Genomic DNA, 12,720 nt, shown 5'->3' on the forward strand with positions numbered 1-12,720 from the left:
GCTAAATTTCTCAGTATCCCTCCAGGTTCTTTGCTGGTTGTAGAAGTGCTCTGTATGTGAATGGTGTAGCTCTTCCATTTTATACTCCCAAATACACAGAGAACCAGCGTCAGGTTTCTCAGTTTCAGCATGCATTGACTGATTGTTATGTGAACACTTTGTCAGTCCGGCTTTTCTGAAATTGCTTTATTTTTTTAATTTATGAGCATATTGTCATCGTACATAAACAAAATAAGGAAGCTGTCATATGACTGTCCATCACATCTGTGGTAAATCAGTTCTGTAAGAATTTGTGATGGCCTATAGTGCAGTAGTAACTGCATGTGCAGGCCCATGCTTTCAGGGGAGAGGACAAGAAAAAAAAATACTTGCCTACTTGGCTTAATTAAATATCTTGTTTTTGTAAAGTATTATGGACCCCAATGAAAAGGTAGCTCTGCTGACACAAATCTTGGAGTTTGGACAGACGCCAAAACAGTTGTTTACAATTCCTCATCCTCGAAGGATAATACCGAAGTTGAAAAGCTTGTCTGGAACATCTAGTCACAGTGTTTCCATAACTGAGTCTCCAGGTAAATGTTTAATAAATAAACTGACAATGTAGCAGATTTGTAATTTTGAGAAGTACTGCATCTTTCTCCCACAGCATCTCATTATACAGCTCTCTTGGCCACTTCTCCTGTAGGCCAACTCAAAATAAATCCATTAACTAACTATTAAAGAAAAATGGGCAAGACCAGTTTCAAATTTGAAAATACAGGTGTTGTCCGATGGTTTGTCTTCTGTTTGAATGGTCTTCTCTGGGACTGTTCAACCTCTGCTTTTGAAGCTGTGGGAGGACTGTCATCCTTGACCTTTTGTGACGCTTCAAAATCAAGCTAATATGATAACACCTTCAATGACTGTATCCCCAGGCATTCTAAATGATGTGAAGATTTGTTCAGTTTTTGAACAGGCATGTCTTTGGAGAGATCCGTTGGCTTGTTGCAAATAAACCCATAGAATTTAAATTAAATGTCCAAATTTGTTTTCTTTTCCAAGACTTGAATGAAAATCTGTATAGAAATTACTTTGTTTTCCCTACATACTGTAGGGACAATGTTGACTGAATAACTTCCTTGCGCAACAGTGCAGTGTGAAGAAATTGTGACATTCCTAACAGAATAATAAAAGCATGTGCTGTATTGTAACAGTAGGTGACTTCCCTGGTACTTTTCCATTTGGAAAGCTCTTGACATCTCAATGGAACACCAGAACATCTTTGCAGAAACATTTTTGGTTTGTTGTTTGGTTTTGGGTTTTTTTCCATTTTGGAAATGTATTCTGTAAAGTCTCCAGTTTAAAAGCTCCAGTTTTGGGAGAAAAATAATATTTTTGACTGTGTAAGATAATGCATCCAGGAAGAAATTTGGAAAAACAATTTGTGATATTGTCACTCCCTGCATTAGCCAAAAATTCTTATTTCTGGAGCTCTGCATGATTTCTGTACTTTCATATTTATGTTTGCAACTTCAGCTACCTCATTGTTTGAAATCTATTTTCTATTTGTGATGAAACTTTATTGTGGCATTTTATTGCAGTTTCTCCAAATGAGGAATCATTTGAAGATTTGACAGAAGAAAGTATAACCCTTGCTTGGAATAATATTGCCAAACTAAAATTAGATGAGCAATATAAAATTCACAAAGAGTAGGTACTATTCTTTTGTTTTTACAGTCAAAATTGCTCAATTTAATTGTGGGGTAGGGGTATCTGCATCTCCATCTGAATGATGTCTTAGGGTTTAAGGTAAATACTTTGTGAGACAGCTCATTGATTTGATTACACAAGATGAGTGTATGTCAGCTTGATTATCTTTTGCTTGCTTGTTCGTTTGTTTCTTATACAGATCTAGAGCTAAGTTCATTATCATTTTAGTACCTGAAGCAGATATTGCTTACCCATCTCTAAAACTATGGTAGCAGCAGTTACACAAAGACTTCCATTTATTTATTTATAACCCCAGAAAGACTTAACTACTTAATCTCATTTAATTTGAAAGGTTAACCCACTTAAGTTCAGCTACTGTACACCTTGAGCTGCTGCTGTATGAGCAGTCTGCCAAGTCTCCAGCTATAGGTTTTCTGTTAATCCAGGTACGAAACTATTGTTCTGATGGATTCCTAGGAAGCCATGGGTCAGCAGGGGCACTTCAGGTGAACTTTGAAAGTACCTAACAATGAACAACATCAGCTATATTTTAAAGAACAGATTTTGCTTTGGTGCCATCCCTTGTCCTAGTGGCTGGACTAGTAGGAGGATTTCTTACTACCCTGAGTGCAACTACTTTCTTGGTGACTGTAACCCAATCTAGAAAAGAAGCATTCTGTTGTCCAGAAAACAAGATTATATTTGTAGTGAGAAAGTGCCTCTGTTACCAGATTGTTAGGGTTAGGGAAATCTTGATCCTGAAAGCAGACTTGAATTTCAGCTTCTGATTTTTTTTTTATTTTTTATTTTCCTGAGGACTGCTGAGAAAAATAATAAACAGGTCTGTATAACAGGATTTTAGCTGTGCAGAGTGCTTTGTCCTTCCTAACCAACTCCCTGACATAAGCTATATGTCTGAATTTCTAGACTATAGTGACTTTGCCAGTGTCAAATTTGAGTAGAAAAGACATGCAAGTTCTGATTTCCTGACACTTGAGGTATTCAGTATCTGCTTGTAGGCAGGTTCCTGGCTGGCTTTCTGGTTTTGGTTTGGTTTTTTTTTTTTTTTTGGGGGGGGGGGGGGTTGGTTGTTTGTTGTTTGGGTTTGGGGTTTTTTTTGCCTAATCCCAAATTGGAAAGGTGGACTATGCAACTATTTATCCTCTCACATGGCAATGTCCTTTCTGATGAGGATGAAGTTCATGCAGAACAATATGGGAAACCTGTACTGGCATTTCACATGTTATATGAAGGTATATTATTGTTTCTAGGTATATAAGATACCACTGTGGTGCTTTTAATCTCCTTCAGTGTTTTAGCTCTTAGATCAAATAACAGATTTTACCTGCAGTCAATTTACAGTATGATGGTTAAGTTTCAAAACCTATGAAATCACCTATAAACTTATTTGTATTAAACAGGGCAATTACTGGAATAGCAGTCACTTGCAATGGGTCTTCTGTTTTCACTACATCCCAGGGTAAGTATTACTTCAGAGGTATTTACTAGAACCTGTAGCATAAATGCAGATTACTGTTTTGTGAACAAAACAGCATGAAACTCTGAAATGTAGTTAAGATTGAATCCCATTAATATCTTCACTGAGAGCAAAAAAAAGATAACATTAAATGGGATATTTCTGGAATCACTGAGATCTGTTTTTTTTACAGTCATGAAAGTGGCCCTATCTTGTGCCAAATGCAGGAATTTTGTCTTTGCTTCACGTTCAATTCTTCCTTACTGTTTGAGAGGATTTCAGTATTCATATGTGAAAGCTACTTCTCTTTGGCTTTTGGATTGTCACCTTTGCAAGTCACCTATTATAGAAATTAAGTTAAATATTTCCTGTAATTAAATAGCTGAAGTATATAAATTTGTTAAGTTTCAGATCACTTCGACTCAAGGGTTTCAATGTTATCTCTATCTAGGCTTGGGAAGGTGGTAATTTCTCCCTTTAGACACCAGAGTTCTTTTAGAGTTTGATAGGCATGGGGCAGTCTGTCTGTAACTGGTACAAAACAGGCCAGTTCCAGGCTCAAATCACAAGCTTTATAAAGAGTTTCTCAAAGACTATGAGAAAGCTATACCTGCTTTTCATAGTAAGATACTTGAATATTCAAACAGGAGCAAAATTACTAGCTTCTATAATATAAACCGGTCATTTTGTCTTCAATTTTGTACATTGACAGATTCAACTTTGAAGATGTTTTCTAAAGAGTCAAAAAAAATCCAGAGAAGTGTGTCCTTTTCAAACATGGTAAGTTGCTGTCAAAATAGAAACAAGATCATTGGGTATCTTCTGAAAGCTACTCGGAGAAATGGTTCTTAGCATGCATCAATGCCTCTTTTCTTCCGCTGCCTACTCACCTGTATTGTGTGTGAATAATTTAGTGGAGTGAACTGATAGTCACTCAGGCCTCCAGGGAGACAAAGCACATTCTGCAAACATGGCAAGGAAGCATTAAATGGTTGCACTTCACTTCTGTGCTAGCTCTGTTCTGAGTTGCCCTGCTCTCCAAGGAAGGGCTTGCAGAAGACAAAGATAGTCTGGCATGTGCAGTGGAGTCTTCCTGAACAACCTTGAACTGCCACTGGGACCAGAATCACAAAGCTTAAATTCCACCCATGTGCTCACATCCAGCATTGCCTTACTGCTCCCAAGTGTTTGAAGGCTGCGAGTCAGCTGGCAGAGGAAAATCAAGCACGGGGTGGAATCTATGCTGGGTGAATTTGAGCCGCCCTTTCTCAATGAGCCATGGTCATGGCAACCTCTAACAACATTTTTCCCTTGCTTCTAAAACAGCAATTGAAAAGAGATTCCGTATTTAATTTTTCTGTGCTTGAACACTGTGGCCTGACCTAGGTCATAGAGATTCACTCCCAATTGTCGTGTTTGGAATCCTTTATTGAGGCAAGATACTAAGATGTAGCAGCCATCTCTGTACCCTCATCTCTAGAGGGAACAAAAAAGGCAAACGTGTCACCCAGACAGAAGCCATAGCATGCTCTAACAGGTACCCAATTAAGTTGCAGGGTCAAGACCCCATGGCCTGCCATGGCACATGCTAGCAGGTGAGTTGAGATACAGTAATTCCTAATGCTTTAGCCAAGCAAAGTTAGGAATGTTGTTTCTTGGCACTGTAAAAAGGAAGCTTTTTGCTGACTCCTAGGCCAAAGGTTATTTTTGCTTGAGGAGGACTTTTTTTTAAAAAAAAAACTCTTCTCTCTGTAGTTTTAGTGCTGATCTGTTGCAGCAATGCAAGAGGCAGTAACCTTTTTACAGTCCAGCAGCTTACTGTTTTTTAGAACAGTCTTAAAACGTGACAAGTAATGATACTAGTAGAGGCAATGGACTGTTTTTTTTTTTATTTTGGGTTTGTTGTTTTGTTGGTTTTTTTTTTTTGCTGCTTCCCATGATGGTAATGTAGCTGAGCTGCTGTCTGTAAAGAATATTTCTTGTTGAGAATAGTAGGAATTGGTTACATTTGTTTGGAAGAGTTGAGATGGTAAGTAGCTGTCATGGAGAACAAACATCAAAGGAAACCTTCATTTTTAGTTTCTGTTAGCTGTTTGCATGTAAAATTGGCAGTAGCTTACAAGATGAAGAGCTGACACAATTTCTCCAGAATGAGAAATTGCATACCATGTATGCAAACTTTGAAATACCAGCATTTAAAGAACAGAGATCTGTCAGTTCTGTATGTATTTTTGAACTTCAGTGCTACCTGTATATTTATGAGGGATTAAGTGTTTTTGCTGTACAGTGTCCAACCCATAATGTTTTTCATAGTTAGTGTTCATAAAACACTTTTATGTTGTGTGAATAAAAACGCTGCTTGTTCTCCAGAAGCATGTTAATGTACATCTGTTTGAATTGGGGTAAGAAATCGAGCACTACATTATTTTTATTTATTTTTTCTTGCAGGCTTTGTCATCTTGTCTAATTTTACCAGGAGATACCACTGTCATAAGTTCTTCATGGGACAATCATATGTATGTATTTACTTCCTGTTGACTTTACTGAATTACATCAAGTGCCTTGGTCATTATGTTTATGGGTTCAGATAATGATACAGCAATTCATTGTTAAAATGCAATGTCTATGTTTCTACTTTTTGTTTCAGTAGATTTCTGCTAGAAACTGTAAAAGCAAAGCTACTTTCATCTATTTGGAAAAAAGGGGTTTATTTTCTGAAGACGTAATGCTTTTTTAACCTTTTCCTATTAGCTATTTTTATTCAATTGCATTTGGAAGACAGCAGGACATCTTAATGGGACATGATGATGCAGTCAGTAAGATCTGTTGGCGTGATGGGCGTTTATATTCTGCATCTTGGGATTCCACTGTGAAGGTTTGTATGTGGGGTTGTTATACTTCAATAACTATTTAGTACTTTGTAATGGTCAGCCAGCCAAATGCTTTGGAGTGGATGTACCGTACCTGTTGTACTAGAATAATAACTTAGCTAGTATCATAGTAAGTTTGTTTGTAGAATATCTTCTTCATTTAACTTTATCTCAGTTGTTTCAAAGCTGAAGTGTTATCTTGAAAGAAATTTAATTCATTGTAACTGAACATGGGAGTTTTGGAGGCAGTCTGTATTTGTTGGAGGAACTAGAATGTTCTGAGACCTTGACCGGTGATTCTGTTTGCTGAGTGGAATAGGCTTCTAAAATGTTTAATAGTTTTGTAGCTTATGTTCTTCAGCTAGGTGGACCAGGAACTTGCTAAGCGAAAAAGCATGCCTACAGTTAGGTAGAAAGATAATTTGGAAATAAGGGACAGGAAAGAATTTCCCAAAGCCTTCCTTGTACAGCTTTTTGGTAAGTATATGTTCAGTGCAGTGATATACCTGTACTTGGGTAGGCTTCTGTAAGCTATCTGGAATCAGCATATGTGGTTCTGTTTAGGGTAAATGAGTTCAGGTGCCGTTTATTGTTGCTGTATTCTGCCATGTAGGCAAGGCCCACAGTTAACACAAGCAGCCCTCCTGGGAACGTGAGAATTCAGTACTGAGGAAACTCATCCAGGGTTATATTAATGCTTCCTTGAGCAAACCTAAATATCTGTGTTGTAGGTGTGGCACTGTGTTCCTGGAGAGACCTTGAGCAATAAGAAACACCACTTCGAACTGCTTGCAGAGCTAGAACACGATGTTAGTGTAAGTATGTGGGTAGAGATAGAGTATGTCAGAATATGAAAATGAATTACTTATTAAAATCAAAGTCAACCTGTAGTGCTAAAGCACAAGGATTAGGTTAGGGGGCTAAAGTGGGGGTGTTGTTTTGGGAAGCGTGTGTGTGTAGGGGTGTTTTGTTTCGTTTTGGGGGTTTTTGTCTGATGCGTGCTGCGCCAGTGTCCCCTGCTCCCCTGCTCGAATGGCCTTGTCCTGGGGACTGAAGCAACAGTGGAAACAGAGGTGCCTAATTTGCCTTGCTTGGCTTGTACGTACAAAGTTCCAGCTGGGACAGGAAAGACTGCGGGGCGTGGTGTTTGCTGCTTTGCTTTTGAAATAAGACTAATGTTTTTCAAGTATTTTTATTACTACAACAACTTCTTAATGTTTGCCAATGGCAAGCAAATGGAAAAGAATTCCTCTGAGTTGTTTACCATGCTATAAAACATATCAGTGAATTTCACTATAACTATATATTGTGTGCAGTGAATCATAAATATGTAACTGCACACTTGTTAAGCTTCTAATATCACTCTAGTAGGATATTTAGAATTACTGTGTTTTAAACCTTCATAATAGTTTTAACAGGTCACAACACAGGCAACTACTAAACTACAACACAGTTCTGATAACATTTAGGAACTCTGCCCAAGAGAATTGGAAACAGCTGACAGCTAGGAAGACTTAAAAGTAAAGAATTTTACTCTTAAGGGTAAATTCTTGTATTTAGATGGAGATTAGATGGAGAGTATGGGTATTCAGAGTAGTCGGAAATGTCAATTTGCATTTCTGATTCTGCAAATAAAAAGCATTTTCAAATATCATCAAAGGGAGCTATCTCTTACTTTTTACAGGCAGGATTTTTAATAATTGTACTTAATTAAGGATGTTGCAGAATTAAATGGAAAAGCTTTTTGTAAATAAAATATCATCTCATAGATAATGCCCTTGTTTTGTGTATGTTTAAAACCTGTCTCAAGATGGCTGACATGAAAGAATAGGAAAATCATGGGATGTTTAACTTCTAGGTAAATACAATCAACCTTAATGCTGCAAACACTATACTAGCATCTGGAACCAAAGAGGGTACCATTAGTGTTTGGGATGTTACTACAGCAACAGTGTTGCACCAGTTGCCATGTCATTCTGGGACTGTGTTTGATGCTGCTTTTAGTCCTGGTACGTTGGATTTCAGTTTTTAATACGCATCCTTGGGAGTTCCAAAGGGAATCTTATTCCTGGTGTCATGTAATATACCTTTCTTTTTTAATTGGAATTACTACTTCAAGGGGGATGGTGAGATGTTTTGGATTGGCACACATCTCCTTTATAAAAAAATTATTAATTGTACACAAGGCCATACTAGACTGTAGACCAGTGGTCTAGACTCTTAACCGGTTTTGTTTATCATTGCTTGCTTAGAGACTTAATTTACAGTAAATTATCTATAAATAAGTAGGTCAGGCAGTGTCACATCCAACACGCTGTATCCCAGATTGCTTTGGTAACTATAACTGAATGTCTAAACATGCGCTTTTTTGTTGTTATTGTTTCTTTTGTTTGCTTTTTTCTCTTGTACAGACAGCAGACATCTACTTAGCGCAGGAGAGGACAATTGTTTTAAAGTAATAGATGTACAAACTGGAATGCTTATATCTTCTGTAACTACTGATGAGCCACAGAGGTAATTCTGACACCATTCAGGTTATGAAGCTGTGTGGCCCACTAGTTGACTGTGGAGATGATAGTTGGCTGGTGACAGCAGAATGGAAGGGGCAGTAATACTGGCAACTCTGTTTTATTGAATCACTTTTTAAAGTGCAAAGGCTGACGTTCTAGCATGTTGTGTGCATTATGGTCAAGCTTTCCAAGCTGGGACAAAAACAAACAAGTATCTAAGTAAATCGCCTCATGGGTTTTTTTCCAACAGCAACTGTAACATCCGTAAAAGACTATGGGAACTGTAGCTAACTAGCAGTTCCAGCAGTTGAGCCACTGAAATTTCTAACAAGGATTCTTCTTGAATCGTCTCTGTTAATAATCTTGGTTGGTTTTTTTTTTTTTAGTTCCAATGCTTCCTTTTTGTTTTGACAATTTTAAGAAGATTGGCTATCATAATTAGTGTTGGTTTTGGTTTGGAAAAAAAAAAAAAAATGCAGTTCTTTATCTGTTTACCTGACAAACCGCAGAATGCTAACTCAGTTACTGGAGTAAAAATATAGCAGCCGTACATGGAGTATCCTTGTTGGTTTCTTGTGTGTGCGTATACGTAAATATAGATAGATAGATAGATAGATGCATATATTATTTGTTTTGCTCAGTTATTTCCCTGAAACTCATCTTTGCACTTTAGATGACAGTTTCAGGAACGCGAAGTGACAGAAGTAAAAGTGGTAGTTCATGTGAGCACTCGGGTACTATACACGCGTACAGCTGACTGGGTCCTCTTCTGTTACAGGAATTAGTTTCATCCTTCTGCCAGGGGAAGGTCTGGCTGGGTCTAGGGCAGACAGAGAAGCAAGTTTGGGACACAACCCTCTAAAATAATTTGGCAATAACCTTTCTGGAAAGACTGTTAAAGGGTAGAATTTCTTTCAGTTTTGTACCTCCATTTTCAATTCTTTTTGGCCTAGTCAGTTTGGAAGTGTTGGACTCATTATACAAAAGCTTGAAGTGAACTAATTACAGACTTATTTGCAGGTGCTTCAAATGGGATGGAAATACCATCTTATCGGGAGGTCAATCCGGTGAATTATTGATTTGGGACCTTCTTGGAGGAAAAGTTACTGAAAGAATCAAAGGACATACAGGTATGCCTGAGCTATTCCTATTCTCAAATTGGATGGAAGATTCCTGTTTTCCAGCCCTGCTAGTACTGAAAAGTTTGAGAGTCATCTGCTCAGTCAGTGGGCAGTTCTTCATGATGATAGCGTTATCTGGAACACCAGAACTAAAAGTAGGTCCACATGAACCTAACAGTGAAGGAATATTGCTGTTTACAAGACTGACCAAAGGTAAATGACTTGGCATTTTTCTAATTCACACAATATCACAGAAGTCACCGTTTTTCTACCTCATAACCCTAATAAAGTGTAGTACAGGCTGCATCGTATACTTCGTTAGTCTATCCAGACTGTAAGTCTAACAACAAATTAAGTGAAGTTCGCTAGATAAATTGGTTTGGATGGGGATTTATAGCCTTCTTAAAGGTATCTGTACAGTCTCCAGTACATTAGCAATCAGGATGTGTGAAGGAAAAAAAACCTCAAGTTTTATTCAGCTTCGGTTTTATGGCTGCCTTCCTGAATGGTTATTTCAAACTTCCCTACTATGAGCTTGTACTCTGGAACTCGATGTGTGTAGAGATCGTTCTGTACCTAGGGGAAGCTTTAGAAGTGAGCTTCTAAGCATATGCTGGAAGATGTGAATACACTTTTAATACGAGAAGTCCAAATGGCGGAGTGAAAATCTCACTTTCTGAAGAAACCTCCTCCCCTTATCCCTATGAATCCTTTTGCCAGTGTGCCGTTCTGCATTCTACACGGCAATTGACATTGTCCCTCAAGTACCCCAGGGCAGCTGAGGCAATGTAGGGTGAGATTGTTAGTGTGAATATAAGCAGCCAGTTGGAAGCCTACTAAAACTGTTCTTAGTATATGTGGTGTTGATGTAATCCAAACTAACGATCATACGATCCTAAACGCTCTTAAAAAGATCTGTTCCATCCTCTCAACTACCACTTTTATTTGCATTTGGGTTTACTTTTTTGTTTGGTTTTGGGGTTTTTTTTCCTCAGGTGCTGTAATGTCCATGTGGATGAATGAACAGTGCAACAGTGTTATTACAGGAGGGGAAGACAAACAAATCATGTTCTGGAAACTGCAATACTAAGTGCCTTTCCCTCCAGACATTTAAATGAACTCTTTATTTTAAACCAAATCTTTTAAAGGAACTTAACTCTGTGCAATGATGGCTGCTGAAGTTCAACCAGATAGGAAGCTTTGTTCAGCTATGACTTTCTATGTCATGGTAACTTCACTGAGAGCTCTTAACTTCCATAGTGTATGCATTTGTTTTTCATCAACTATTGTACTGAAAATGCTTGTCTAAAATGGTATCTGAGATGAAATTAAAGACCTATTTTTCATAAGTAAAGAGGTCTTTGCAGTCATTGTTTAATTTACATAGAATGAATCACACCTTGCTGTTTGAACAGATTTCAAAGAGGAAACACTCGCAATAACTTAAGTCTTTAAGAATGCTTGCAGCTTAGTGCCATGTCTCATGACATAATGTATGTACCTCTTGTGTAGGCAACCTTTCTTCCTAGTGACGATGCATACAGTGGTAAATACTACTTCAAACACTCAAGGAGGTGCCGTCCTGAGCAGTGGTCAGTCTAGTCTACTATCTCGTCTAAAGGTGGCTATTTGCAAAGGCATAGAGAATAAGAACATACTCTGTATTGTTTTTTCCTGTTGAGAAACAGTATTAATATATTAGCCTGAAAGGAAGTGATCCTCTTAACAGAGAACACATGTAATGTGTTGATATCAGTCTTCCCCTAATAATGGACCTGAAATTAGTTTTAGGATCTGCTGTTACTGCCTTTTATCACTTATGGTGCTGTCCTTCTCTAAATATTTAATCTTAAGCATTGTCCTGTTCTGTTTGGTGTTCTCAACTTCTTTCAACTCATACAATCTTTGAGATGGAATTTAAATAGAGCCTTTAAACAGAGCTACAGCTCCTGTGTTTATCCAGTCCCTTCTTGTCTTAACCCAGTGACGAAGCAGTGTTGTACTAGGCTTACACTCTGTAGGACTTAAGATATGATTTCCTGCAATAAGCTGTTCTGAAACTAGACTTGAAATAGTCTTTAAGTGGCTTATTACAGCAACAAGTAGTTGTGATGTTGCCCCAGTATGACCCAAGATCAATATTTATTTCTCTGATGGTATTCTTTACTGCTGGTATTAAGGTGGCCTGTCAATGTGTCCAGTCCAAGCATTCTTCTAAACTATGTTCAGCTGGCCCTTTGTCTATAGATATCCTGCCTTGGTTTTGATACCAAAACACCTGTTTCAGGGCACAGGTGTTTCTCTGGCATTGTAAAACAATTGTTTTATGGTTAGGTGCTGTTTTTTCAGTCTCCCAATTTTTTTTTTATTATGCTGGAGTTTGAACTTACCTTTCAGTAAGGTAGTAGCATGATGTCAAAGCAAACTGGTATTTCAGCTGCTTTACTCACTTGGCTTAGCAAATAACTGAATCTTTATGTAATCAATGAGTATGTGTGGTGAAGGCACATGTGACAAAGTATTAAGCCATATCATCTGTGCCTGCTGTTACCAGTCTTGCTGCAGAATATTTAGCATGAGCCCTGATCCTTCACCTTTCATTGTATTTATATTTCCCAAATAAATCTCTGTGTAGGCAAAGAAGAGATAGAAAATCACATTCTATGCTTGCCTGGAAATGTCTTGGGTCATTTCTGGATTGTGTTAAAAGCTTTTTATGTGGTGTTTCAAGCGTGCCTGTCATATTGCTTGTTTACCTCCACCCTATTGTATTTTGTCCCTGGCCCCCAAGGCTTTGGTTTTCTGCATTACAGTACAAGCCTGGGTTTAAGAGGTGCACTGTAACTCCTTTTTCCTTTCAGCACATCCTATTTTTGTATTCTGTACCTGCTAATGTGCAATTTTGCAACTCAAGTTATATGCCAGCGTGCTTGAAAACCACAAAAGAACTACCTGAGCAACAATATGCTATGCACCTTCACACTTGTTTCCTTGATGCTGCCTTACCCCAATTTTGGGCACACTAGACTCTTTTGTCATTAGGGGGCCTCCCA

The 12,720-nt window shown here is 38.0% G+C and overlaps 1 protein-coding gene across 2 annotated transcripts in view; it reads left to right on the forward strand.

The window, feature by feature from the left end:
* NSMAF (neutral sphingomyelinase activation associated factor) overlaps positions 1-11,016 on the forward strand; it is a 39,762-nt gene extending 28,746 nt beyond the window's left edge. The window contains exons 21-31 of one of the 2 annotated variants that reach the window (XM_037379774.1): positions 409-572; positions 1,581-1,689; positions 3,111-3,169; positions 3,879-3,946; positions 5,615-5,682; positions 5,918-6,041; positions 6,768-6,851; positions 7,895-8,045; positions 8,448-8,550; positions 9,567-9,676; positions 10,663-11,016. In XM_037379774.1, coding sequence (XP_037235671.1) covers positions 409-572; positions 1,581-1,689; positions 3,111-3,169; positions 3,879-3,946; positions 5,615-5,682; positions 5,918-6,041; positions 6,768-6,851; positions 7,895-8,045; positions 8,448-8,550; positions 9,567-9,676; positions 10,663-10,757 — 1,135 coding nt within the window. In that variant the 3' untranslated portion in view covers positions 10,758-11,016. Of the gene's footprint in view, positions 1-408; positions 573-1,580; positions 1,690-3,110; positions 3,170-3,878; positions 3,947-5,614; positions 5,683-5,917; positions 6,042-6,767; positions 6,852-7,894; positions 8,046-8,447; positions 8,551-9,566; positions 9,677-10,662 lie in introns of those variants that run through there. The other variant, XR_005103118.1, reaches the window with a different exon arrangement.
* The last annotated feature ends 1,704 nt before the right edge of the window (positions 11,017-12,720 follow it).

The sequence above is a fragment of the Falco rusticolus genome, chromosome 3, assembly GCF_015220075.1.
Source record: "Falco rusticolus isolate bFalRus1 chromosome 3, bFalRus1.pri, whole genome shotgun sequence".
NCBI lineage: Eukaryota > Metazoa > Chordata > Aves > Falconiformes > Falconidae > Falco > Falco rusticolus.